This window comes from Electrona antarctica (assembly GCF_951216825.1).
Source record: "Electrona antarctica genome assembly, chromosome: 9".
Taxonomy (NCBI): Eukaryota; Metazoa; Chordata; class Actinopteri; order Myctophiformes; family Myctophidae; genus Electrona; species Electrona antarctica.
In genome coordinates, this window is record NC_136790.1 from 26,343,970 (window position 1) to 26,367,475 (window position 23,506).

The following is a 23,506-nucleotide window of genomic DNA, read 5'->3' on the forward strand; positions in this document are numbered from 1 at the left end:
TTGAACATTTGACAGTTAAGGCCTAATATCTCTAGTAATTGCTATAAAACCTGTGGATAGCCAATCATAAACAATAAGTTGAAGGGTTAATTTATGTTCAAATAATTTGTAGGCTACTACTTTACATAATTTCAGACTATTTTCCAATCATTATTTAATTATTATTACATTTAGGGGAAAATAGACAATTAAACATCGAAATGTCCACATGTTTAGCTGCCCAGTGCCAACTTTTCCAGTTACCGTCTTCTACCAACCTGACTGGTGGTGCGGAAAGCCTGGTGAGGCGAGGTTAACCTGACTCTGTCTGAGCATTTTTTGGGTGCGCTCGGAAATGCGCACCGGGAGCGCACTCGCTATGGTTAATAGTTTGCATTGCACAGTGCGCTCAGTGAGCTATTTCCGAAAGCGCCCACAATCAGGCTGGAACCATTCATGGAGGAAGGCTTTTACGACGGACACCGTACGGAATCTTTTGGCTGACGGACGCCATTGACATCCACCCTGCATCCACCACAACATTGGATTGGAGAATTTAGCTCCCACCCAGTAAATTATATTCGATTTCATAGTACTAATGGAACAAATAGTTTAATCTTGAAACTACTTCTTGTCATGAAATTTGAATGGCGACTGAACTATAGCACTAGTACGACCAATTGTAAAATAAGGTTGGGAGCATAGAATTAGGTTGGCAGATTAGTTGTGAATGATAGCCAACTATCACAACTACGTTGAAAGGACAAGCTATTAATATGGAATACATTAGGAATCTTAGACCTTTGCTTCAGAACTCACATAAACGGTTACCTATACGCTGTATACAAGACCATTATTGCTGCAAGTCATCTAATAATATTGGATTAAGACCGAACAGGAGGGTGGACAAATTCAAGACTCGGCTAGTCTCAGGTCCAAGGTTTGAAGACTTTGTGAAAGGAGTGTCTATTAATAAAACCCCTGTTGACAATGAGAGGAGCACAGACAAACACCCCTATCTGTCTGAAGATTCAGAGCTGGGGAATGCAAGGAAAGGTTAGTATGCACACTCAGTCTCATTTTGTTTATCATCAACTATTTTAGCTATAAATACTAAGCACTTTTTTTTAAATATATATATATATTACAGTATGCTTTGAAACGTATGGCTGTCAAATGAATGTCAATGACACCGAGATAGCCTGGTCCATACTACAGAAGAAGGGATATCAACGGACTAATGAACTTTCAGAGGTACGTGAAAATGCGTTTAAATTTTACAATTCTAATTTCTGAAGTTTGATGTGTCTAAATCTTCCTTGTGTTTACAGGCAGATGTTGTGCTTCTTGTAACATGCTCTATAAGGTAAGGGTAAGGTGAAAACATGAACCCATATCTGGTGAAAATCTCAAACAATTGATCAAAAATTGTCCACTTTTCTAGGAATTACAAAAAGCAGCCATTGATTTGCAGTCATGCACTTTTAAATGATAATTTTAGTGTGTTTTCAAAGGATTCTGCAATGTAATTCTTAAATTCAATGAAAACAGGAAACCCAACATCACTGGAGTTTTCATTGAAAATAACAAAAGCACACTGCCATGCTACACTTTACAGAGAGAAAGCTGAACAAACAATTTGGAACAGACTACAGCAACTCACAGCGATGAAGAAGAAACGTTTAAAGACTCTAGCACCAATGAAAATTGGGATTTTAGGTAAGTTACTGTGACCGTAGTACCATACTGTTTATGTGACCTTGTTTATTACAGTCTTACTTTTTATTTTTTTATTTACCGAGGGTAATAGCTGAGCACAAGTGCTTATTCTCAACAAGGCCCTGCACATAGAGAGACACACACACACACAGACAGACAGACAGACAGACAGACACACAGACAGACAGACAGACACAGACACAGACAGACAGACAGACACACACACACACACTAAAACCTGGGAGCTGACCACAACCATAGTCTTGAGTAGTCCCACTGGTGCAGTTGGGGGTTCAGTGCCTCGCTCAAGGGCACTTCAGCAGTGTTGGAGGAATCAAACCAGAAACCTTCTGGCAACCAGTGCGTTCCTCTAACTTTTAGGACACCGCTGCCCCCGATCATTACTATGGTACTAATCATGAAAAATCTTAACTAGGTACAGACTCAGTGAGCACAGTCTTGCGATCGAGAAAGGCCGTCATAGGCAGACCTGTATCCCGAGAGAAGACAGACTATGCACCCACTGCACACAAAATGAAGTGGAAACCGAGCTACACTTCCTAACCATCTGTCCATTGTACCAAGACATCAGAGACGCATACTTCCCACAGATTACAACCACACACGGAGATTTTGAAAACATGACCAATGACAAAAAACTCCCATATCTGCTGGGCGAAGTACAACAATGTGCAAACACAGCAGCAAGATTAGTGAGTTGCTGTGATAGGAGAAGGATATCAAATGGAACACAACCACCCTAAAGACTAATCATTGTGTATATTCCTGCACTATACCTGTATCCAGTGATCTTGGTACATAGAAATTGATCTATTGAATTTCAAATGTACATAATCTTTGTTTTGATTGTACTGTTGTATTGTGCTTTCTGCTTTGGCAATGTAAACGTATGTTTTCTCATGCCAATAAAGCCCTTTGAATTGAAATTGAAATTGAATTGAATTGTGTGCTTGTGTTGTCCAGGTTGCATGGCTGAGAGGCTGAAGACGGAGCTTCTGGAGAGAGAGAAGCTGGTGGATGTTCTGGCCGGTCCAGATGCATATCGAGACCTTCCCCGCCTCTTGGCTGTAGCTGGCGGGGGGCAACAGGCCAGCAACGTGCTCCTGTCACTAGAAGAGACATATGCTGACATCATGCCTGTCCACCACACCCCTCATGGCTACAGCGCTTTTGTGTGAGTCGACTCTAAAGGACACTTTAGAGCCCAACAGGGATTTTTGTAGGTCCTCCTTATCAACACAGTAATGCAAGACAAGTTTGTTTGTAAAGCACATTTCATGCACTAACCGTGACTAACGCAATTCAAGTTGATTTACATACTAAGTGTGTACTATGAGGTATAAAAGGCATTTAACTATCCCAAGTGAAAGCACCTATGGACTGGATATTCGTAACCCTATAGTACTGTAGTGGTGGATGATTGAATATAGTTTTCAGTCCATTTGATGCATTGTGCATTTATGTGTCTTTTACAGCCACTTCAGTAACACTGACAGTTTTCTTTTCCTACCTCTGTTAGGTCTATCATGCGTGGGTGTGACAATATGTGCAGTTACTGCATCGTTCCCTTCACCCGTGGGAGAGAGAGGAGTCGACCTGTTATCTCCATCCTTGAGGAAATCCGGGTCCTATCTGAACAGGTGAGTTTTGCTTTTACGTTAATGTTTACATTTTAGGAATTTAGCCGGTCCTGTTCTTCAGAGCAACTTTTTATGACAGGATACAAACAAAGTGCACAGCAGTTCTCGGGATACTACTGTGCACTTGTTTCCATGCTCTTATTTATGACAACTTCGGGACACATCAGAGTACTGGATTGTGAGTGCTTGCCAGACTAAAATAATGAATAGAGAACAGTATGTTAGATTTAGCTAATAAATGAAATTCAATTTTTATCCATTATAACAAACGGTTAGGGTGCCTGTTCAGGGTGGAGGAGGTGGGGGGGATGGGATACCGTGTACCTCCACATGTGTTATGCCCCCCTAGTGAGACCTGTCACTGTCAGGTGGAAAGAAGATGGTGGCTTGACGGCCCCGGGTATCGGAGGAGACCCGAGGCTTTCTTCACCCTCCCAATAACTGATTGTGGGGGTTAGCAGAAATGGAGTACTCGTAGAGAGGCTGGGGAATTGGGAATTGGCTTTACTAAATTGGGACTTGAAGGGGTGAAAATGTTTTTTTTTCCTTTTGTCTTGAAGGGGCATGTTTTGTGCAATAATAGTATTTTCATTACTGTATGTCTGCCCTGTGATCTCTGAGATTTGTATTATTGAAATTACAATAAAAAGATTTTGAAAAGAAAGAAATAGAGCGGTCTGAGAATTAAATGAGTGTGTGATTGGATAAGTGGATGTGAACATGGAGCTGAGGCATATTTCTTAAATGGCAGGAGGAGATAACTTCAATAACTTGGTGTCCCTGTCGGCACAATTCATTTTTGTAATCGTTGACAGTGAGATATCAATACCAAGGAGAAACAAGGATATTGGTAATCACCTGCTGGCTGCTGTACTGTATGTGCTGTATATTTTCCCATTCAATTGTAGACATTAGCCTTTACTCTTTTACGTCCCAGGGTGTGAAAGAGGTGACATTGTTGGGTCAGAACGTAAACAGCTACAGGGACACTTCAGAGGAGCAGTTCTGCGGCGCCGACCCAACTCAGCTCAGCCAGGGTTTCAGGACTATCTACCGCACCAAGAAGGGAGGCCTGCGCTTCGTTGACCTGCTAGACCGGGTGTCGAACATTGATCCTGATATGAGGATCAGATTCACCTCCCCTCATCCCAAAGATTTCCCAGATGAGGTGTGTTACACTGACACTAAAACCAAATTAAACTGAGGAAAGGTTTTTTGGTCTATGCATGTGCCCAATGCACTTTATGTAGAATAGAGAAGTTAAAAGAGCACTACTGGTATCCTTCTCTCAAATGACCGGTGCTCATGGAAGGGAAATATTATGACAAAAGGGCATTAAAAAAAATCCAGGTTCGATACATTTATATGTATCTTGCAAAAAGCCCTACATTTTGTGATGGCCCCTACAGACTAGGGACCTCATTCACAACGGTGTTTACGCTCATATCGTGAGGGGGGGAGAAAGAGCGACGGACGGACCGTTGAACCAAGTCCAATCTGGGTGAAATTCACATTGGAAAATTAATATAACCGGCCCTGCCCTGGGCCCGTTGGTCAGGGACAGAACACGGCCCGGCCCGGCCCAACTGGCTTTTGGCTCTAATGCATTCTATGTTTCGTCGACATGCCGGTCTGACAGACAGACAGCAGACAGAGTCACTAGGGCTAATTAGCCCTATATACAAAAATCACACCCGTGTGAACTGAGTGGTGCAAGGTCTTATATAGTCTGATCAGCTATGTCAGTGACGTCACACACTAACCATAGCAACCATGCTGGTTTTTTTGGTACGAACACGGGTACAAAGCCAGTTGTTGGAGTGGTTTGCACCACTCAAAAATAGAAGTCCACATTATGGCATCAGCGCGTGCAATTCGGCCATATAGTTTTAAGCCAGCTCACCTCATGAGATCAATCAAGTTTGGTGCCAACTAAGCCAAATGTCCCGCGAATAATTTGAATATGACGACATCATGAAATGAACCTGCACTTACATCTGACAAAGAGGATATAGGCTACCCGCCGTATGGTTGAAATTTTAAATAGCTATATATATATAGGCCTACGTGTCCATGATCAGAACAAATCCATTCTCCACATGGCATTCAGACAGATGACAGTGAGATGATATTAATCTAAAAGACGGACTTCCCCGCATGAGTCAATGCAGCTCTGATACACTCTGCAGGCGAGTGTGTAATTGTTCAATAGAAATGGCTCTTTATAGGTATTTGCCAAGTAGGCCTATAGGCTATAGCCTTGAGCTTGAACTTAAATCAATAAATGAACGAGTTGGTCATGAGAGTAGCCTATACTTTATAACGTTCAGTCCGTTGACATTGCTGTCAAAATTAACTGTTCTACAAGCTCATGCACCGTGGATGACGCATTTCAGTTATTCAGATATTTCCTGTTGCCTTATATGGCGTGGAATGGGCGTGGATGTTCCATTGAATCTGGTGACACCAGGTGAATCGCTTGGGAAAGAGGCCAATCCGCACAAATGAAGTGATTACACCACCTTTGCTGAATGACACGGGAGCTAATCGCAGCTTGATCGGACGGATAAATAGGATATCATTACGCATCTCATTTACACTATGGCGTATTTCTCCGTTGTGAATGTGGATCTAGGTGTTTTAAAGTTGTCAGCGTGTCATCAGATCATGATGTATTTTAACACTACAAGAGTCTTTTTTTTAAATCGACTGTCATTATATCTGTGTGGCTTTCACACTAAACGATTGATAGCCGACTAGGCATCACACACTGCAAGAGTTCACCAAGATGCGATCCAGACCCGATACATAGGCTACATCATTTGTTTTTTATTAAAATAAATTTTGACATCTCGCGCACGTGCAGGATGCCGTGCAAGACCGACAGGACGCCTCTCTCTCTCTCTCTCTCTCTCTCTCTCTCTCTCTCTCTCTCTCTCTCTCTCTCTCTCTCACACACACAGGAATAGCCAGGCTACACAGGGAGAAATGTTCGTGATAGCGTATAACTACGTGCGCTATAGCGAGACAGGACGTTAAATCTTGATTTTCATTAAATAACTCTCTGTCTCTCAGCGTATGCGTGCGCACAAACACACATGTCACACACACACACAGCACACAAGGTCCAAAAGTTTGCTCTGCACTGTTTATTCCGATGTGGTTTTATCAACATTATTCAAGTGAAATGCATTGGTTTTATAGACATTTAACAGCAACATTGGGCTAATATTGCTACCAATATGTACTGTACGACACAGGGATTTACCCAAGGAATAAAGGTTATATAATCTGATCGATACAGGCAGACAGTGTCAGTGAGCACAGCGGTCCTGTGCTCTCATTGGCTGAAATATGGTCTTCTCAGTGTGCGGTCGCAACCCATTTCATACTGTATGATGTCCAGTCGGCGAGACAGCCAAATATCAAACCTGCTAGATATTCAGAAACGGTCGGGAAGGCGTCGGTGAGCACTTTTATCGGCGCTGGATCTTCTCGCAGCTCCTTTCACACACAGCGAGCAAAACCTCAGCAATCAAAGCCTGATCTTGCGTCAGATACACTATCATACACTATAGTAATAGTTAGTATTGTATATACTAGAATAGCATGTTCACCTGGTTTATTAGGTGATCTATTGGTGTTTTCATCCTGGCTTGTGTATTTGCAGGTTTTGCATCTTATTGAAGAGAGAGGGAACATCTGCAAGCAGCTCCACCTTCCAGCCCAGAGTGGTAGCAGCAACGTCCTAAATTCTATGCGCCGTGGGTAAGACGTCACTATTTCTTCAATGACTCAATTAATCACTCTAATTATTTTAACTGAGTGGAAGACTCCTATTGTACCTTGTTTCACTAAATGGCTTAACAAATTTGTATCGCTAATACACCTGGTCGAGGCTGCGGTGAAACGGGCAGGACAGTCTGCTATATCTCTTTTTGGTTAATGTTTCATGTATTTATTACCTATATACATTACGATAGGCTGATACATGTTTTATATGCATTATAGTCTGGTGTATATATTCTGGAACCTGAGCATGTGTATGTGTACGCATCACCAGATAGCACAAACACTCGTCTTCTTCATAAATGTCCATTTAATAAAGAATAAAAGTGTGAAACTGTAAATACAGAAAAAAGAAGCATGTCAAAATCTTATCTGACAAACATGAAATGCAATGTACTAAGACAGCAATGCAAATACAAAGATTAATTTATCTGGCATCAATAAACTGCAAATGTTTTTACTCTAACAAAAGCATGATGAAATAGTTCATGAATTGTCTCTAAAGCATGATGAAATAAACTCTCATGAATTGTCTCTCAAAAGCACAATGAAATAAGCACGATGAATTGTCTCTTTACAAAGATAAACGTACACAAAACACCAACATTCCAAAAGTACCGTACTCCCAAACAAAGCTGTGAGGTCCAAACACAGTCCGTGTGAGTGTAGAATACAGAGCAGTCCTTTTTCTCTCTCTAAACTGACAAGGCGTGGTTTATAAACCCTTGATTAGTACTAAAGGTTCAGCTAATGTGCTCTTGATTGACCTGAGGTCATGATGACTTCTAATAATCAAAGACACAGAAAATAAGGTTACATTCCCTTGACAAGGCAAATAAAAGCATGTAACATAACAGTATTGTCGTTATGTATGTCTTGTTTGTCATGTCTATAAAAAACCTAATAAAAATTAATCACTCCTAGCATCTCTCGCATCCCTATTTTGGGCATGTCAAAATCTTTGTGAAAGTAGCAAATCTACAAGCTCACAATGTGTCAGTGCAAATTGCAATGTGTTCAGAGCTTGTAGAACGGCTATTATTTTTGCTACTGGTCATATGATAATTAGTATACAGGGCTTAGGCCGGGTTACTTTGGAATTTTGTTGAAGTGGTCCATAACATGTCTACACTCATTAAGTCTCTTCATACACAACTGTCTTTGTACAATTTACAGCTATACAAGAGAGACCTATCTTGAACTTGTGGGGAACATCAAGAACATTATTCCAGGTAGGGAGCACAATTTGTTCAAGATGTACTGAATGTTCCACATTGCAATAGGAAATGTTCTGTTTTCAAAGTCATACTGTGAAACTTTTTCAATTGAATATAAACTTTCACCGGTATATTTCTCACAATAACCATTCCTGAGGAATGAGGGGGAAAATGGTTTGTATGGTAGACGGTGCAACAGTTTGTGTTTGTGGTGCTGGTTTAGAGGTATTTGCAGCGATGTCTGATCTACAATTCTATAGATGGTGACATTATCAAAGGTAATATGTAATACAGTTGCTTTAGGTTATGTCTCTTTGTTTCTTTCAGGTAATAACTTTGAAAAATGTCATTCTCTCTGCAGGTAGCAATTCATGCTGTAATTCGCTACCAACATTTAAGTTCTTACCAAGACGTGACCCCATGTTTTATGTACTGTAGTCATATATCCAAACTGTATCTTCATCTTCCATTAAAACAATCCCACACAACAGAAAATAAGATTGAGGTTTGATGGTCAGCCATGGATGACCTGCTGTTATTGTGTCTCAGACGTGTGCCTGAGCAGTGACTTCATCGCAGGCTTCTGCGGGGAGACGGAGGATGACCACCAATTGACACTCTCATTGATCAGACAAGTGGGCTACAATGTGGGTTTCCTTTTTGCCTACAGCATGAGAAAGGTCAGTACTCATATTAACACAACTAAAAGTGAGTGTTCAATCCAATTGTATTAATTCAAATGTATGTTTTCACACAATGTATGAAGAAAAAGGTCCTTTTGCGAACCTATGGAGGGACAGGTGCGTCGGAGCAATGAACTGGAAGAGTATAATAAGTGAAGACAGTGTGCAGGACTCCCATTTTTCCTACTCTTCACACAATGTGTAAAATGTCTGAACACCAGAATCAAGATATTATGTTGCCAAGTGCAATTTGTTTAACAAATCACAGATTGGAACTCCAGCCAACAAAAGTTTTCAGTAGTGAGATACTTTTTTTTTTGTTGCTTTAATCCCTGGCCTGTATAGCACCAATGTAAAGTGATATACAACACTGTGGGAACTAAATTATTAATATATTATATTAGTATATTATATTAGTTATTAGCATATCCTAAATAAAGTTCTGAAAAATGCCATATGATGTCATATGAATTAGAATCTGAGATTGATGATGGGACAACTGCTTTGAGTTATGTCTTAGTCTAGTAGTTTAAAAATTGAATTTATATTTAAAATCCTCTGTGTTCCTACTGTGTACCTCCTGTCCTCAGAAAACCCACGCCTTCCATCAGCTACAGGACGATGTGGCACCAGAGGTAAAGCGGCGCAGGTTGGAGGAGCTCATCTGTGTGTTCAGGGAGGAGGCAGCAAGGATTAACGCTGCCCTCATTGGCAGCACACAGCTCGTCCTGGTGGAGGGTGTGAGTACTGCAGTGTTAACCTGGCCAGTCAGACGGCCACAAAAATGGCTCGATAAAAGAGTAACTGACCCTAACCCTTGTATAAACAAATGTACACCACATAGCTCACATTTGAAATTATCTTCCTATGACTCAGACAGAAGTGTGAGGAAAAGCTTTTTGCTTGAAAAGTCAATGCTGTGATAAAAGTAAATTCTGTTGCGTGTATGTCTCCTTTTTTGTGCACAGGAAAGTAAGAGATCTGCCTTGGAGCTATGTGGGAGAAGTGATGGGAACGTGAAGGTGATTTTCCCCAAAGATGACGTAGCTGTTAAGCCTGCAGACTCTCACACTGCCCCGATTCACCCTGGGGACTATGTGCTGGTTAAGGTATTCCTGAGCTTTTGATTTTGTTTGGGTGTGCTTTTGTATACCTCTTAAAGTCTTTATTTTACCATCTGATAGAGGTGCATTCACTTTTGGTGTTGAATAGTCTCACTCATTTTGGAACTTCTTTAACCAGTCTAATTTACAACCTAATGGGCTCAAACTCCATGTAAAACTTATGTTTGACTTGTATAAAAATGTAACTGTATGTAATATCCCTAGTTCATTATGTCATTATAAACGAAGCCTGATGGTCTGACCGCATTTTAACAGAGGTCACCATAACATTCTAACAAAATTGTATTATTGTTATTTTATAACAAATCCATAACATAATAGGGCCCATAAAATCACCCCCCCATCTACCCTGAACAAGACACTTACGCCTAATGGCATCCCTTGGTGCTGTTTTAATAGCACCCACTACTAATTGTTAAATGCAGAGGATGCGAATAATTTATGTGAAAAATGCACAGTGACAAATACCCCAACAAGAACTGTAAAAAGGTGACAAAATAATAATACATTTATTGATCATTAGTATTATCAAAATTTAGCCTTGATTATTTCAATCATCCTTTCATTTTGTGCTTCTGTTTCCTTCTAAATGTTTCCCATGATGTAGATCTTATCAGCCAACTCCCAGAGCCTGAGAGGTCACGCCGTGTGTCACAGCTCCCTGAAGGACACCGCCAGACACAACCCGAGTCTGTGTAATCAGCATCTTTCACTCTGATACAGACGATGATCCAGTTCCCTCTTCAAGATGACAGACAGACACTATTTGAAGGTGTGTGATTGACATGAAAGATACACACATTTTTGCACACTATTTTCTTCTCTGAGAGGCTTAGAAATCGGTGGCCTTTGTAGTATTTTTAGTGGCATTCTATGTTGGACAACTGGTAATCTGGTATACAGCGTAATGACTGTGATCATGGCGTTATGAAAACAAGAACAAATAAATGTTATTTATACAACAGGTCCTGACCATGAGTGTGTACACATTGAACTGTGAAAATACTGAAAAGGTTCTGGAATTTGATTAAGCTCAAATGGTGTATAATACAGTATGATACTGTCCTCTAGTGCCTAGAAAGCTGAGGTAAATTGATTGGTTGTGGTGTAGACTAGAGTCTAGTCTACACCACAACCAATCAATTTACCTCAGCTTTTTTTACATTCTGAGAGGAGGATTTTGCACACTGCACATCACAAATCAACATATATGATTTGATCAAGACCGTTTGTGGTCGAAAACATGTTGGTTTAATAAAGGCTGCTACCTCTTTTAACCCTTGAGTGCCCGGATCTCCAATTTTTTATCTGATGTCTTATCTCATTTGATCCAGGAGCACCTTTTACTATTTTAACTTTGTTGAATCTTGCGTCTCTGGTGAGCACCTGGTTTTCTCGTTCTCTCAGCCCCTAAAGCAGTTGTGTTGGCAAGTAACGAAGATAAGCCTAATGAAGCGAAATGCTTTGGGAGCTGCTTTGCTGTGTCCGGATTGTATTTCTTTCTGTATTTTCTGATAAGGTTTTTTTTCTGTCCTGCAGAAATGGATGTGTATTTTTGGTTCATCGTCATTGCAACTACCTCTGTTGGTAGGAATCACCCAAGCTTTATTTATTCTTACATGAAAACAGGAAAAAAAAATATTTGCAGGATATTTGTATATACAAAATGTAAACTACATGAATTACATACAACAATTGTAATACAATTAATAATTGTAATTTACTTGTGTGTATGGCAGCTGTTCACTGGCTTTCAGTTGAGGGTTTTGAGGAGTGGTGACAAAAGGCTGTGCACTAAAATCCTCCACGTAAATTTGACTACATGAAAAATTACGATTTTTACACTTAACATGGAGGACTTTACTGTGTGGGAGAATCCAGTGTGTCATTCACTCTGTAAACTCAACATCTGTCCCAATCAGCATGCAGTCCTGCAGAGACAGGAAGACGGTGATATTAATGGTAGTGGTTACATGTCCCTGCCCTGATCATAAAGTAGTATGTAATTCTTAGAACACAAGCATGATTTTAAAGATCCCACACTGAGGTGAGTATCTTACCTTTAGGACTTGAAGTTGGGTGTTCACAAGGTTCATCTTTCCAATGGAAGGAAGTGGGTATCCCTTTTCTAGGCGAGCTATGAGGGACACGTTTACGTTAATGAAGCAATATATTTTAATGATACTGAACGAGACCACGGTACACCATGTACATACAGACTAGCATACAAAGAACTCACCATTAACCTTCGGTATCACTGCCACTTTCAGGACCATTGAAAAGATGTTGTCAAGGGATTTGACCTGTTACAATAATAGTTACATAATAGTGGATTGGTGTATGTGATTAACCTGAAGAATAGATCACGTCACACAATCTGAGCATACAGTATATATTATTCATTTTTACCACTTAACCATAGCATCCCTATTCAGTGGGGGGCGAGGGCACATTTGCCAAAAGTAACAGATCTAAAATTTTAATGTGATTCATTGTAAGTTTGAAGTTTGGCTATTTTTGGAGAAGATATTTAGTGTAAGTACTAAGTATTGTATGTATCTTACCTGAAATTCACCCACATAACTAATCCCCAGTGTCATGTCCATCCTGTGCAATTGAGATAAAAATAATTACGTTCAAAGTGTGCACTTGTGAATGTGTGCCGTTAACTTGAACAAGCATTTCACAGGAACTCACGAGTTCAGGGTGACGGCTCCAGCGAGTTTCGTCCCAGTCACATGCAGTTGAGTGCTGACACTTGCGTCCTATAGAGATGACATGGTGAGCTTCAGAAGTACACTCAAATACAGGATGGCTGGGTATCTGTGTCGTAGGTTAATGATATTTATAGTACTTTACATTCGTTTCCAGTTCATATTCTTCTGTCATTCTTTAGTACTAATGCTGGAGAAAAAACAATGTTGTCCACTAAACCGTTGTGGTTCCCTGCACCGAAACAGCCTTAGCAGAAGTAGAAGTTTGGTTCAACATACCATGTTTAGGATAAACAAAGGAGAAAGCGTTGTGTTGGGCTGGATGGCGTAGGCTGTTATCGTACTGGTAACTTGAAGTGTCATGTTGTTTGGTTCAAAAGTCATGTTTGGGTCCTTCACTGTCTTTACGAGCAGTTTCATCATCAGACCTGGGAAACGCTTGGCAATCTGAAAATAGACATCCCAATACTGTACATGTAACGTTGATAAGAAGAAGTAGTGAAATAATAGGGAGCTGTAATTCTATTACCTGTGGAATGAATGCTCCAAAGGTTCTGGTGTTCAGTCTGATGGGAGAGCTCGGCGGAATCTGTCGAGACAGAGTTGAGAACTCTTATGACATTCAGTTGATGTCATGAAAGTGGATTTATTTTTGATTAGGATGGTAGCTCACCATATCATCTGTGATGTACAGACTGAGAGCTCCGGCTTTGTTGTACACAAAGGCTCCAGAATTGATGGTGAAGGATGACACACCAATGTAAAGCATGTTGTTGACTTGGGGAGATAGGGAGAAAGCACTCGGGGAAAATGGAGGCTCCTGATGATGTCCAATGTTGTAGAATTCACCCTAAAGAGAGACCAGAGACAGAATTATGGGCTTAGAGGTAGATGGAAACAGGACAAATTGAATCTTGCAACCACTGACCAGACATCAGATAAATGCACAGAGATAGAAAGTTTCTTATTGATCTTACCTTCAAACTAAAATCTATAGAAGATTTGGAAATAGCCGGCGGTGCCACCATGGAGTATTCAATCTCTGCATAATTGTCCACTTTGGCTAGAACTGCAATGTAATATTATGTTCAACATTAACATTTTTCTTTATCCACATAGCTAATATGAATACGTTTCTGCAGGCTTATATTTTACCATTGAGTGTTTTCAGGTGAGGGTTCAGCTCAGATATTGCATCAGCCACCAGGGGGCAGATCTGCAAAATAAAACGGACCTCTATATTAGTACTGGACTACCAGCTGGTGATAAGTTGATTTTTGATTGATTGATTGATTGATTGATTGAAATATTTATTACCAGTTTGCAGAATTACAGTACATTTCAAGCACAAACTCAATACAAAGGCTGTTAACTGTGAGTGGACGACCCAATTAAGCATTACACTTGTTTACAATAGGGTCCACCATGTTCAATTCATCTAAACATTTAGAGACGTACAAATAGACACTTCTATATAGACAAAGAACAGAACAGGAATTCATCATAATGGAGGTAAAAAGGGAAAAGAAACATATACAGTGAGGGAAAGGGGGGGTGGGGGGGGATTCAGATTTTACGGGGGCCAGTTTCGAATTGCAGCCATCCGTAGGTGCCCTTTGAGAGCGGTTTTGAAGGAGTCAAGGGATTCGCATGTCTTAATGACTGTTGTTCCACATTTTGGTGGCATAGGAGCGAAAATAATTTAGTCCCTTGTTTGTGCCGAATCTGGGTTGTACATGGTTCGTTGCACTCCCTCTGGTGTTGTGGGTATGGACTTCGTTAACATTAAGGAAGTATCTAGACAGGTACATGGGTATCTTGGTGGAGTATCGAATCTTGTGGACCAGACCCATTGCAAGATGCCGACCCTAAGCCATTCCAGTCTGTCAAAGTGGGCAGGGGTGAGGTGGGTTCGGGGGGTGAGGCCAAGTAGGAGCCTGACCAGTTTGTTTTGGGAAGTCTGGAGCCTAGTTTTAAGGGCCTTTGAGGTGCTGTGGTACCAGGAGGTGCATGCATAGTCAAAGAAGCCTTGTACGAGGGCTCCTGTTAAGGTCTTCAAGGTGTTTTTGTTGACCAGTGAGGAGATCCTGTAATCTTGTTCTTTGGTTGACTTTTTTGATTACGTTGGTGGCCATTTTATCACCGGAAAGATTGTTAACGTTAAATCTCTAAAATGGATGCAGAGCATTTGCAATGAATGGCCTCTTAAAGTTAGGAACAAAAGAGACTTGTCTCCCTCTGCATGAGACGATTCCAGCTAAACTTAACTTTTATTTGTCAGAAGGTGGGGTCTGAGATTTTATCCAATTCCTTCTGATATGAAATATTGGAACGAATCTCGTTCAGATATCTTGTCACTATCTCGTCACTATTGATATCATACTACTTTACTATGATTTACCAACAGTAACCCAATTTCCATCAGCACCCTGTCGGTTAACAGCACTGATAGCAAACGGTGTTCAGGTGGGTCTAAATTTCTCAAAAAATGCTGCCCACCCAATCAGAAATGATAAATGGTACAGATCATTTTGTGGTATTTTTTTTTTAATATTGGCTAAAACGAAATTCCCCATAACTTTTGATTGGGTGGGCAGGACCCTGATTGTGTTCTGTTTTTGCAAGGATGAATATTGATCACCTCCAGTGTTGATTAATGGGGGTAATGGGGGATAAAAAGAGGCATACAAAAGTTTCTTGGAAATAACCACTTGTCTCACCTGTTTCTGCATTGCACTCCGTAGGGCCTTGTCAATAAATTTGCTGAAGAGATTGTATAGCCAGCTGGAAGAGGAAGTGAAACAATTATGGGATTCGGGTGAGTCAAATTTGTTTCCAAAAATCTGCAGTTTTTGGTGCGCAACATGGCCCACAACCAAGTATAAATCAGGCATTACACTTCCTTATTCAGTATTCAATTTTCATAGCTTATACCTGGCTCCACCATGGAATTTGATGCTAGCGCCACTTAAAGTGGCCTCACAGTTGACACTGCTGACCGTCGGTCTGCCTGTCTCGTCACTATTGATAGAAATGCTGGTGGTGATGGTGAGTCCATTCACACTCAGGTCAAAAGAGCCACTGTCCTTTCTATTGTGAGCAAGAGAGAAGTCAGTGGTGTTGCAACAATATCCCACTATTGTTAAGTTATCTTAAGTTAAGAGGGCAGTAAATGCAACTCACATGAATCGTAAGTATCGTACCCTCCAGTTTCCATGTAGATTGATGAAGGCATTGCCAATTGACAGGCTGACACCTGTCCCCGGCACCAGCCCCAGGACAGATTTAGGTAATCCCAGATTAACTATTTGCATTCTGTAATATACAATACAGAACGGGAGAAGCCTCTGTTATGACTGATGCCTTTAAACCTTTTGACCTTTAAAGAACCAGTCTTTGAGACGTTTGAAGGCAGTGGTGAATTTGTCTTACTTACGTTGACAAACTGTACTGGACTTTGCCAATGTGAGGCACTCGCTGTGTCCCTGATATATCCGGGACCTTGATGGTTTTGAGTTTCTGCTGGAGAGATGCCATCCCAATCTGTTTACCTGTCCACAGCCAAGCATGCAAAGTTAGATGAAAATGATGTATAATGTATGACTCTGGAGACAGCAAAGCATGTCGACTGAATAGGGATGAGCTTTCCTCTGACTTACCATATTCAAGACCTTTCTCTGTTAGTTTGACCTTTACCCCAGCATTGGCACTCAAGGTCACAGGGATGAAAGCCAAGAGGGCAAACCATGACCATGACAACATCTCAACAGTTGTGACCTGGAGAGGACAAAAGGATCTTCAATGTTCAAGTTCAGTGCTTTGTATTATTAGATCTTTGTTTTGTTTTTTGTGAGACTGTTGTTGCCTTAGGAACATGATAATGAAAGGTTCCATTTTTCAGTAGTTTTATATTAGTTCCTACTCCAAACAATGGCCCATTGTCACATGTATATGACCGTAAGCAGGAATGATGAAGGGTCGTGACTTCCTTGTTCTGGTGTGGGGAATTTCCTCATAAAAAAAGAGGAACACATAAAATGCTTCTTCTCAGAGCACAGGCAGTCTTATTTTGTTATGCTGAAATATTGTGGCCCTGACCAAGATAATCTAAGAGACAGACTGAATATAGGCTACAGATTGTCAATTCTTTTGCAGAAACAATGCAGCTGTATGGAGATCCGAAAGAGCAAATTAGAAGATATCTACACACTACAGTCCCTCTCTAACCCCCGGCCTGTGAAAGAACTGAGTGTTGTAGATGTCAATAATAAAGGCACATGACCATTTTATTCAATTAAGATGAGATTAACCCACTAAGACCTGGGGACGATTCTACAAATGTCTTGACAGTTTTCTGAAAACCTCATGTTTCTATGACAGTGGTTCTCAACCTTTTTCATGTCAAGGACCTCCAGAAATATATGTACTTGGCCGCCGACCCCCATCTGAAAATATGTTGTTCCAGGGACCCCCCAGAAGCAAAGTTTTGAGTTAAAAACGTTCGCTCTGAAAGAATATATATTCAAAGATTAGCACAACATTTTCACGTTTTTTCAAACTATGAGCTTGTATGAATGGGTTAAAGCCACAATCCAAAATGTATTTATTTATTTACTGAAAGTTATTGAATATTGAAAAAAATTAACCCTTTGCAGATTCAGAACATGTACAAATACATATTTTAACTACATATGCCGGTTTTGACTGGAGTTTCTGCACTTGGTTTATGGTAGGATCACAGACTGAGGCTTTTATAGAGTTAAAAAGTTAGTAGACAGCGCTGACTTCCTAAATCACTCACATGTGACTGCCTGTGGACTCTGTGGAAAGCCGTTTGTCTATTCAGGGAGCCTTGGTTTGAATCATTTCTGGGTCATCACATTGTGTCGAAAAGCTACGTTTAAAATGTACAAGCTAGGCTTTAAAATGACTATGGAGTATGGATGAGAGCACATAACTACCTTAACCCATTAGGACATGTGGCCAATTCGACAATGTCTTCTAAATCCTAACGAATGAAAAAGCCATGCTGATATATTGTTGTTGTCGTCGGGCGGAAACTCTTCTCTCCATATTCTAACTTTTTGTGTTTTTCGTAAATGAATTCCCTACTTGATCATCAGCATCAAAGCATCAAAAGTAGCAGCGTGCCACATTTCAAGCTTGTAGATCTGCTACTTTTGATGCTTTTGAATTTGAGTCCTGAAAAGTAGCAATTCTGGACTTTTCCACCGACAGACGATATATACCTGTGTGTGTGTGTGTGTATATAGCAACATATTGTTCAGATAACTTAGGTAGGATTTCGAAGGCTTTTTTAGGATCTGCCTCACATCTAAAAACCTGACTATGAAACTATAAACCAGTACAGTACTTGCATGTAGGAACTACATTCCCCTTAAGTACAGGCATTACACAATACACATATTAGCTATTAAATGATACAATATTGCTACTAGATACAATTTTTTATCTGCCAGCTAGGCATCCAGAGCATTTAAAGTAAAAGAGCATAAGCCATCTTCCTTAAGAAGACGTATGCCAGATTCCCTCCTCACAACATGAATTCTATGCTAAGCACTTATTCATAAAAGCTAAAAATGGATTCGATTTTTCTTTTTTGTGTGTGCAAAATACATGACAAATGTATGACATGCACAGAATTCATTATTTAATTGACAGCTACACCACAATTATGAGGTACATTATCAAGACCGGGTTGGTATAAATTATAATTACATTACAGGTATGAAAGGCAAATGTCTTCAGGGGGTGGCTCATCTATTCACTTATGCATTCAGTACTTACCCAACAAGGCGATAGGCAGCGTTGTGGCAGGCCAAACAAGGATTCTCCTCTGGAAATGTGTCACCCTGGCTGACAGAGGGCAGAGTGAAAGGGGAAAAGAGACACATGGTCTGTAATTCACTTTACTGAATCAGGAAGAGTGCATAGGGGACAAATGTATACTTTGTCGTACAAGTGTGTCGCTTCACTCGCTTGCCAAAAATAAACAAGTCTGGCAAGTCTGGTTGCTGACGGCCAGGAATTAAAGTTCAGACGTGTGCTCAATGCAAACTGATGTACAAAATACGTGGCTGGAGTTGATCACAAATTATTTATTCTCTGTAGCTAGTGTCCTATACTTTAGCATACATAAACAAATAAACCGTCAAACGTACACAAACGACCAGCCCTCCTGCCACTGGTCTTCAACACCTGCGCCTGATTCTGGACCTGGTTAAATACCTTGGCGACCTTGACCAAGCCCTGCAGTGTCGTCATCAAATAGCAGAATAGCTCCAGTACTGGAGTATTAGGTGTATTTGTCTTCTCGCATGTTGCTGTCAATAACTCTGCCTCATACTTACCTGCATAGATTCTCCAAAAAAATAACAACCCTATCAGAAATTGAGAAGAATTAATTCCCTTACTAATCATTAAGGAGCAATTATAATAATAATAATAATAAACTTTATTTGTATAGCACCTTTCATACATAAATGCAACTCAAAGTGCTTCACAGGGCAGTACATAAAAATAGCAATAAAACACAGGCAAGCAGTTAGAAGGATAAAACAATGGTAAAGAGCAAACAAAATAAAAGCATAAAAACATAGATGGACGAGGAACAGAGCACACCGCAAAAGGTCAGAATAGAGAACTCAACTAAAACTAAAACTCAATTAAAAGCAAGAGTAAAAAGGTGAGTCTTGAGTTGAGCTTTAAAAATGTCTACAGAGGGTGCGTGTCTAAGTTGAAATGGAAGTCTATTCTAGGCTGTAGGCCCATAGAAGCAGAAGGCTGCCTCACCATATTTTTTTGTAGACATTGTTTTAGGCACTAATAATTATTATTATTTAAGCTGCATAGAAATGTGAACATGTTAACTGTCAGCACCCTGGTCCAATTCCAGTGCGTTCATGACACTGGGATGAACTCTAGTACAGGCTGAAAATGTGATTTGTATTGTTCTTATTGAGCTATTTAACATGATATACACAGTATATAAATATATACTGGGTACAAATACATTAAAATGTGTATACAAATACCCCCTCAAAATGCGAATACCAGTGCCAATGAATGTATTTAATGAAAATACATGTACGGTATATTGTAATTTAGAAATACAGAAAAAAACTCTTCTCAGACGTCTTTCTGCAGTGAAAGACGACATCGCTACACACTCTGGGATAATTAAGGTTCATTAATATTTTAATGTTCATTAACATTTTTAAGAACATTTTGATTAGATGGGGAACTAACATTTAATTTTGACCTGTCCAGTTATACACTGATGAAAGTGAAGGTTAATCATCATAATAATAATGTGATATTATAGAACACAATAGTGTAAGGCACCATTTAGGTGCTGCCGCAGCCTGCTAGTAGACGGATTCTTCTTTTGTTCTTCACTTCTGTTATTATGAGTGTTCTTCAGTACTGTAGTACCACCTGGTAGTAGCCTGCTAGTAGACGGATTCTTCTTTTGTTCTTCACTTCTGTTATTATGAGTGTTCTTCAGTACTGTAGTACCACTGGGTATGGATGTTTGTCTGCAGCCCTAAAGTCACAACTGCTGCAACAACTGAACATTTGTTCAAAGATTGTTGTACAACAACTTCAGAAACTTTATACATCCACGTATGATAACAGCATCCTAAGGTTAGCAAGGAATATCACCTCTAATACTAAGCATGTGTTGTATGGAGAATATAGGTTGCTACCTTCAGGAAGGAGATATGGTGTACCAGCATACAATAAGGTCAGACTAAAGAGGTCCTTTGTCCACCAGTCGACCTTGAGGCTTAATCAGGAGTTGTAGTAGCCACAGGATAATCTAAGCGGTGGATATTGCTCTTGTCTTCATGTCTTTATGTATGTAAATTGTCTTGTTCTTTGTGTTATGTCAAATGTGTGTATATGTGTTCTGCATACTTGGCTGCTGTGTCGCAAGACAAATTTCAGTGTGAACTGACAATAAAGTACTATATCATATCATATCATTTGTAGGCTACTCACCTCAGTCAGTTGGAAAACAGACTCTTGTCAGGCGATACAAGCAAGTTGGTACATTTCATAACTGTAGCCCAGCGGTTCCTCTGGGAACGTGTATAAACATGCAATGAATATATACACACACTTACTTCCTATTTCATTTTGTGAACTTGTTGGTTCTCACATTGAAATTCCCAACATTGGTAAATATGTAATTGCTACAAAGCTCTTTGGGGGAAAACATTAACTTCAAAGTGTTTTGTATTTTGAAAACAATACTGTTCTCAGGAGTATTTTAAATTGCACAATGGGTGGTGCATGTATTCCCAACTTCATCATTCTGAGAAAGGGGGGGAGTCGGAATGTACTGGCAGACAAATCTGTATTGCAAAATAAAGCCCCGTCCTTTAAATTCAGTTTTCGCAATCAGTATCAAATAGTGCTGGTATTGTGTGTCTTTGGCAGGGTCACTTTCATATACTTTTCATACATGGGGCGCACCCCTTTTACTAAAGTTTAGGACCAGCTCTTTTGTTTTCTCAATATTGAGCTCAAGGTTATTCTCTTGCCACCACTTTGTTTGCATAAGCCATGTTGTTGTTGGTAATCAGGCCCGAGACCATTGTGTCATCTGCGAACATAATGATAGCGTTGGAGCTCTGCTTGACCATGCAGTCGCTGGTGTAGATGGACTATAGGAGTGGGCTGAGGTTCTTTTGTGATGTGCCCATTACATGTTAATGGGTCAGGTAAGAAGTGTGAGTCCCCAACATTTATGACTGCATGGGATCTGCCTGTCAAACAAGTCAGGACCCATCTGCAGAAGGTGGAATCCCACCCTCTCAGTCATGACTCATGCCACTACGGTATTAAATGTTAAAATCAATACAGTATTCTCACATATTTTCCCTCCTTGGCATCCAATTGGGAAGGTGTCTTGGGCAATGTGATGGCAATTGCATCATCTTGTGGACCTGTTGCTCTCATGTGCAAATTGCAGGGGGTTGTGTCAGTGTGTGTGGCTGGTAGCATGGAGAAGATGTATTCCTTGATGGCCTGCTTGAAGCATGTTATGACAAATTGACAATGTGTGTTTGTGCTACGGGTCTGTAATCATTGAGGCCTGTGATTTTCACATTTTGGGGGAAGGGGATGATGGTGTAAGAAGTCTTGGGGTATGTTGGAGCATCGGCTAAGTAGAGGGAAAAATAGTCTTGGCTACTGGTTAGTTCAGATGTGCAACCCCTGAGGACACACCCTGTCCTCAGGGCAACTCTGATATAGTACACACCATTGGGCAGCAGTAGCTCAGGAGATAGAGCTGCCGCCTGTATGGGAGCCGGAAGCTTCCTGGTTTGATTCCCTTGATCCCCCTGGCTGCGCGTTTAAGTGTCCTTGAGTAAAATTCAGAACCCCTAAATGCTCCAGATGAGCATCGATGCCTCTGCCATCGTGAATCGTGAATGTGTACCGCTTAGAACACATAATGTGTAACAGTGTTCCAATGTTGTGGTATGTGTGTGATGGGTGAAGTACGTAGATTGTAAAGCATAAGTGGTTGGAAAGACTAGAAAAGGTGCTATATAAATGCAGTCCATTTACCATTTTTACCATCTAGCCCCATGGTCTTCTGTATGTCAATCATGATTTCAAGAAAAGCAAATCAAGGCCATCTTCAGGAGATAGTCTTGAGCTTGAGCTTTACTACTGAGTACGGACTGCAGAAAGAGTGTCCACATCTCTAGGCCATTTATACATTGTCACGACTTTGTACAACACATACACACACACACACACCCACCTCACAAAAGACTGGAGCAAGTCAAATATTTATTCCGACTCACTTCAAAAGCAGGTGATAAAGTCTCAGATGAAGGCTACGGAGTGGAGCCTGTGGAGGCGTTGTTGCATTCACTTCTAATACATTTAAATGCAACACGCTCCTCAGTTACTTCCTCAAACTTTTTTACTTTGAGATTTTCTTCTTTATAGCCACTCCCTATGTGCAGACACCAACTGACAACAAACAATCCCATGTTCCGCCAAAGCAGTCACAGCCAATCCTTCACATCAACTGTTTCTTATCTTGCCTACTGATAGGAATGTCAAAGCGTTCTGGAATGGGTGTAAGATTTGCTTCAGCCCCCCCTTCTTTACTTATCACAAGTTGGGCCACTAACAAAATCATCCATATTAACTCCATTGTAGCGCAGATCAGCCAATTTGAAATGACATAACAGGATCCATTACTAAAAAAGAAACTCGCAACACCACAACTCATGGCACTCCCACACAATGCAAGGTTCAAGGTTGTACATTAGTTACATCTTGTGTACATACATAAGAGTAAAACCTATTTTTGTACAATGCTGCCATCTAGGTGTTATTCGAAAAATAACAAACAACAAATAATACATTTTATTTTACACACCAAGAAACAAAAGCAGCTTTGTAACCAAATTTATGACAACATGAAAATAACATGAAAAAGTTAATGATGCTGTCAACGGCTTATTGTAAATCAAGTAATACGCCTATAGGCCCTAGCCCTGGTCCAGTGCTTATAACGAGTCTCTCACTAACGCCCTAACGGGAATGCCTCTGCGCACAGGGTAGAAA

General features: G+C 40.4%; 2 protein-coding genes across 4 annotated transcripts; one reads left to right on the plus strand and one right to left on the minus strand.

Annotated features, from left to right (window-relative positions):
• The first annotated feature begins 389 nt into the window (after positions 1 to 389).
• Positions 390 to 11,453, plus strand: cdk5rap1 (CDK5 regulatory subunit associated protein 1). The gene is made up of 13 exons (XM_079509586.1): positions 390 to 1,035; positions 1,130 to 1,233; positions 1,311 to 1,345; positions 1,598 to 1,698; positions 2,683 to 2,893; positions 3,239 to 3,359; positions 4,297 to 4,527; positions 7,030 to 7,127; positions 8,325 to 8,380; positions 8,915 to 9,045; positions 9,639 to 9,788; positions 10,017 to 10,157; positions 10,780 to 11,453. Exons 1-13 carry the CDS (start codon positions 756 to 758, stop codon positions 10,888 to 10,890), a joined length of 1,770 nt encoding a protein of 589 aa, XP_079365712.1. The 5' UTR covers positions 390 to 755; the 3' UTR covers positions 10,891 to 11,453.
• Positions 11,454 to 11,760: 307 nt separating this feature from the next.
• Positions 11,761 to 22,827, minus strand: LOC306929169 (bactericidal permeability-increasing protein-like). 3 transcript variants are annotated; one of them, XM_079509591.1, is made up of 17 exons: positions 22,732 to 22,827; positions 18,695 to 18,763; positions 16,546 to 16,663; positions 16,323 to 16,437; positions 16,070 to 16,201; positions 15,821 to 15,976; positions 15,607 to 15,670; positions 14,042 to 14,102; positions 13,864 to 13,955; positions 13,560 to 13,736; positions 13,416 to 13,475; positions 13,166 to 13,333; positions 12,870 to 12,937; positions 12,737 to 12,779; positions 12,412 to 12,475; positions 12,233 to 12,309; positions 11,761 to 12,103 (listed from the first exon to the last, which is right to left on the minus strand). In XM_079509591.1, exons 3-17 carry the CDS (start codon positions 16,646 to 16,648, stop codon positions 12,062 to 12,064), a joined length of 1,422 nt encoding a protein of 473 aa, XP_079365717.1. In that variant the 5' UTR covers positions 16,649 to 16,663; positions 18,695 to 18,763; positions 22,732 to 22,827; the 3' UTR covers positions 11,761 to 12,061. The 3 variants fall into 3 exon arrangements, with proteins under 3 accessions (XP_079365717.1, XP_079365719.1, XP_079365718.1); XM_079509593.1 differs by having other exon boundaries at positions 18,695 to 18,759; positions 22,732 to 22,803; XM_079509592.1 differs by lacking the exon at positions 22,732 to 22,827 and adding an exon at positions 18,949 to 19,069.
• Between the last annotated feature and the right edge of the window lie 679 nt (positions 22,828 to 23,506).

Excerpts from the sequence above, each read along its gene's own strand:
- cdk5rap1 (XM_079509586.1), top strand. The coding sequence starts at position 756 with ATGGAATACATTAGGAATCTTAGACCTTTGCTTCAGAACTCACATAAA. Across the intron at positions 7,128-8,324 it reads CTAAATTCTATGCGCCGTGG|CTATACAAGAGAGACCTATC; the intron begins GTAAGACGTCAC and ends TACAATTTACAG. Across the intron at positions 10,158-10,779 it reads GGGACTATGTGCTGGTTAAG|ATCTTATCAGCCAACTCCCA; the intron begins GTATTCCTGAGC and ends CCCATGATGTAG.
- LOC306929169 (XM_079509591.1), bottom strand. The coding sequence starts at position 16,648 with ATGTTGTCATGGTCATGGTTTGCCCTCTTGGCTTTCATCCCTGTGACC. Across the intron at positions 13,956-14,041 it reads TCACCTGAAAACACTCAATG|TTCTAGCCAAAGTGGACAAT; the intron begins GTAAAATATAAG and ends ATTACATTGCAG. Across the intron at positions 12,310-12,411 it reads AGTGATACCGAAGGTTAATG|CTCGCCTAGAAAAGGGATAC; the intron begins GTGAGTTCTTTG and ends TGTCCCTCATAG.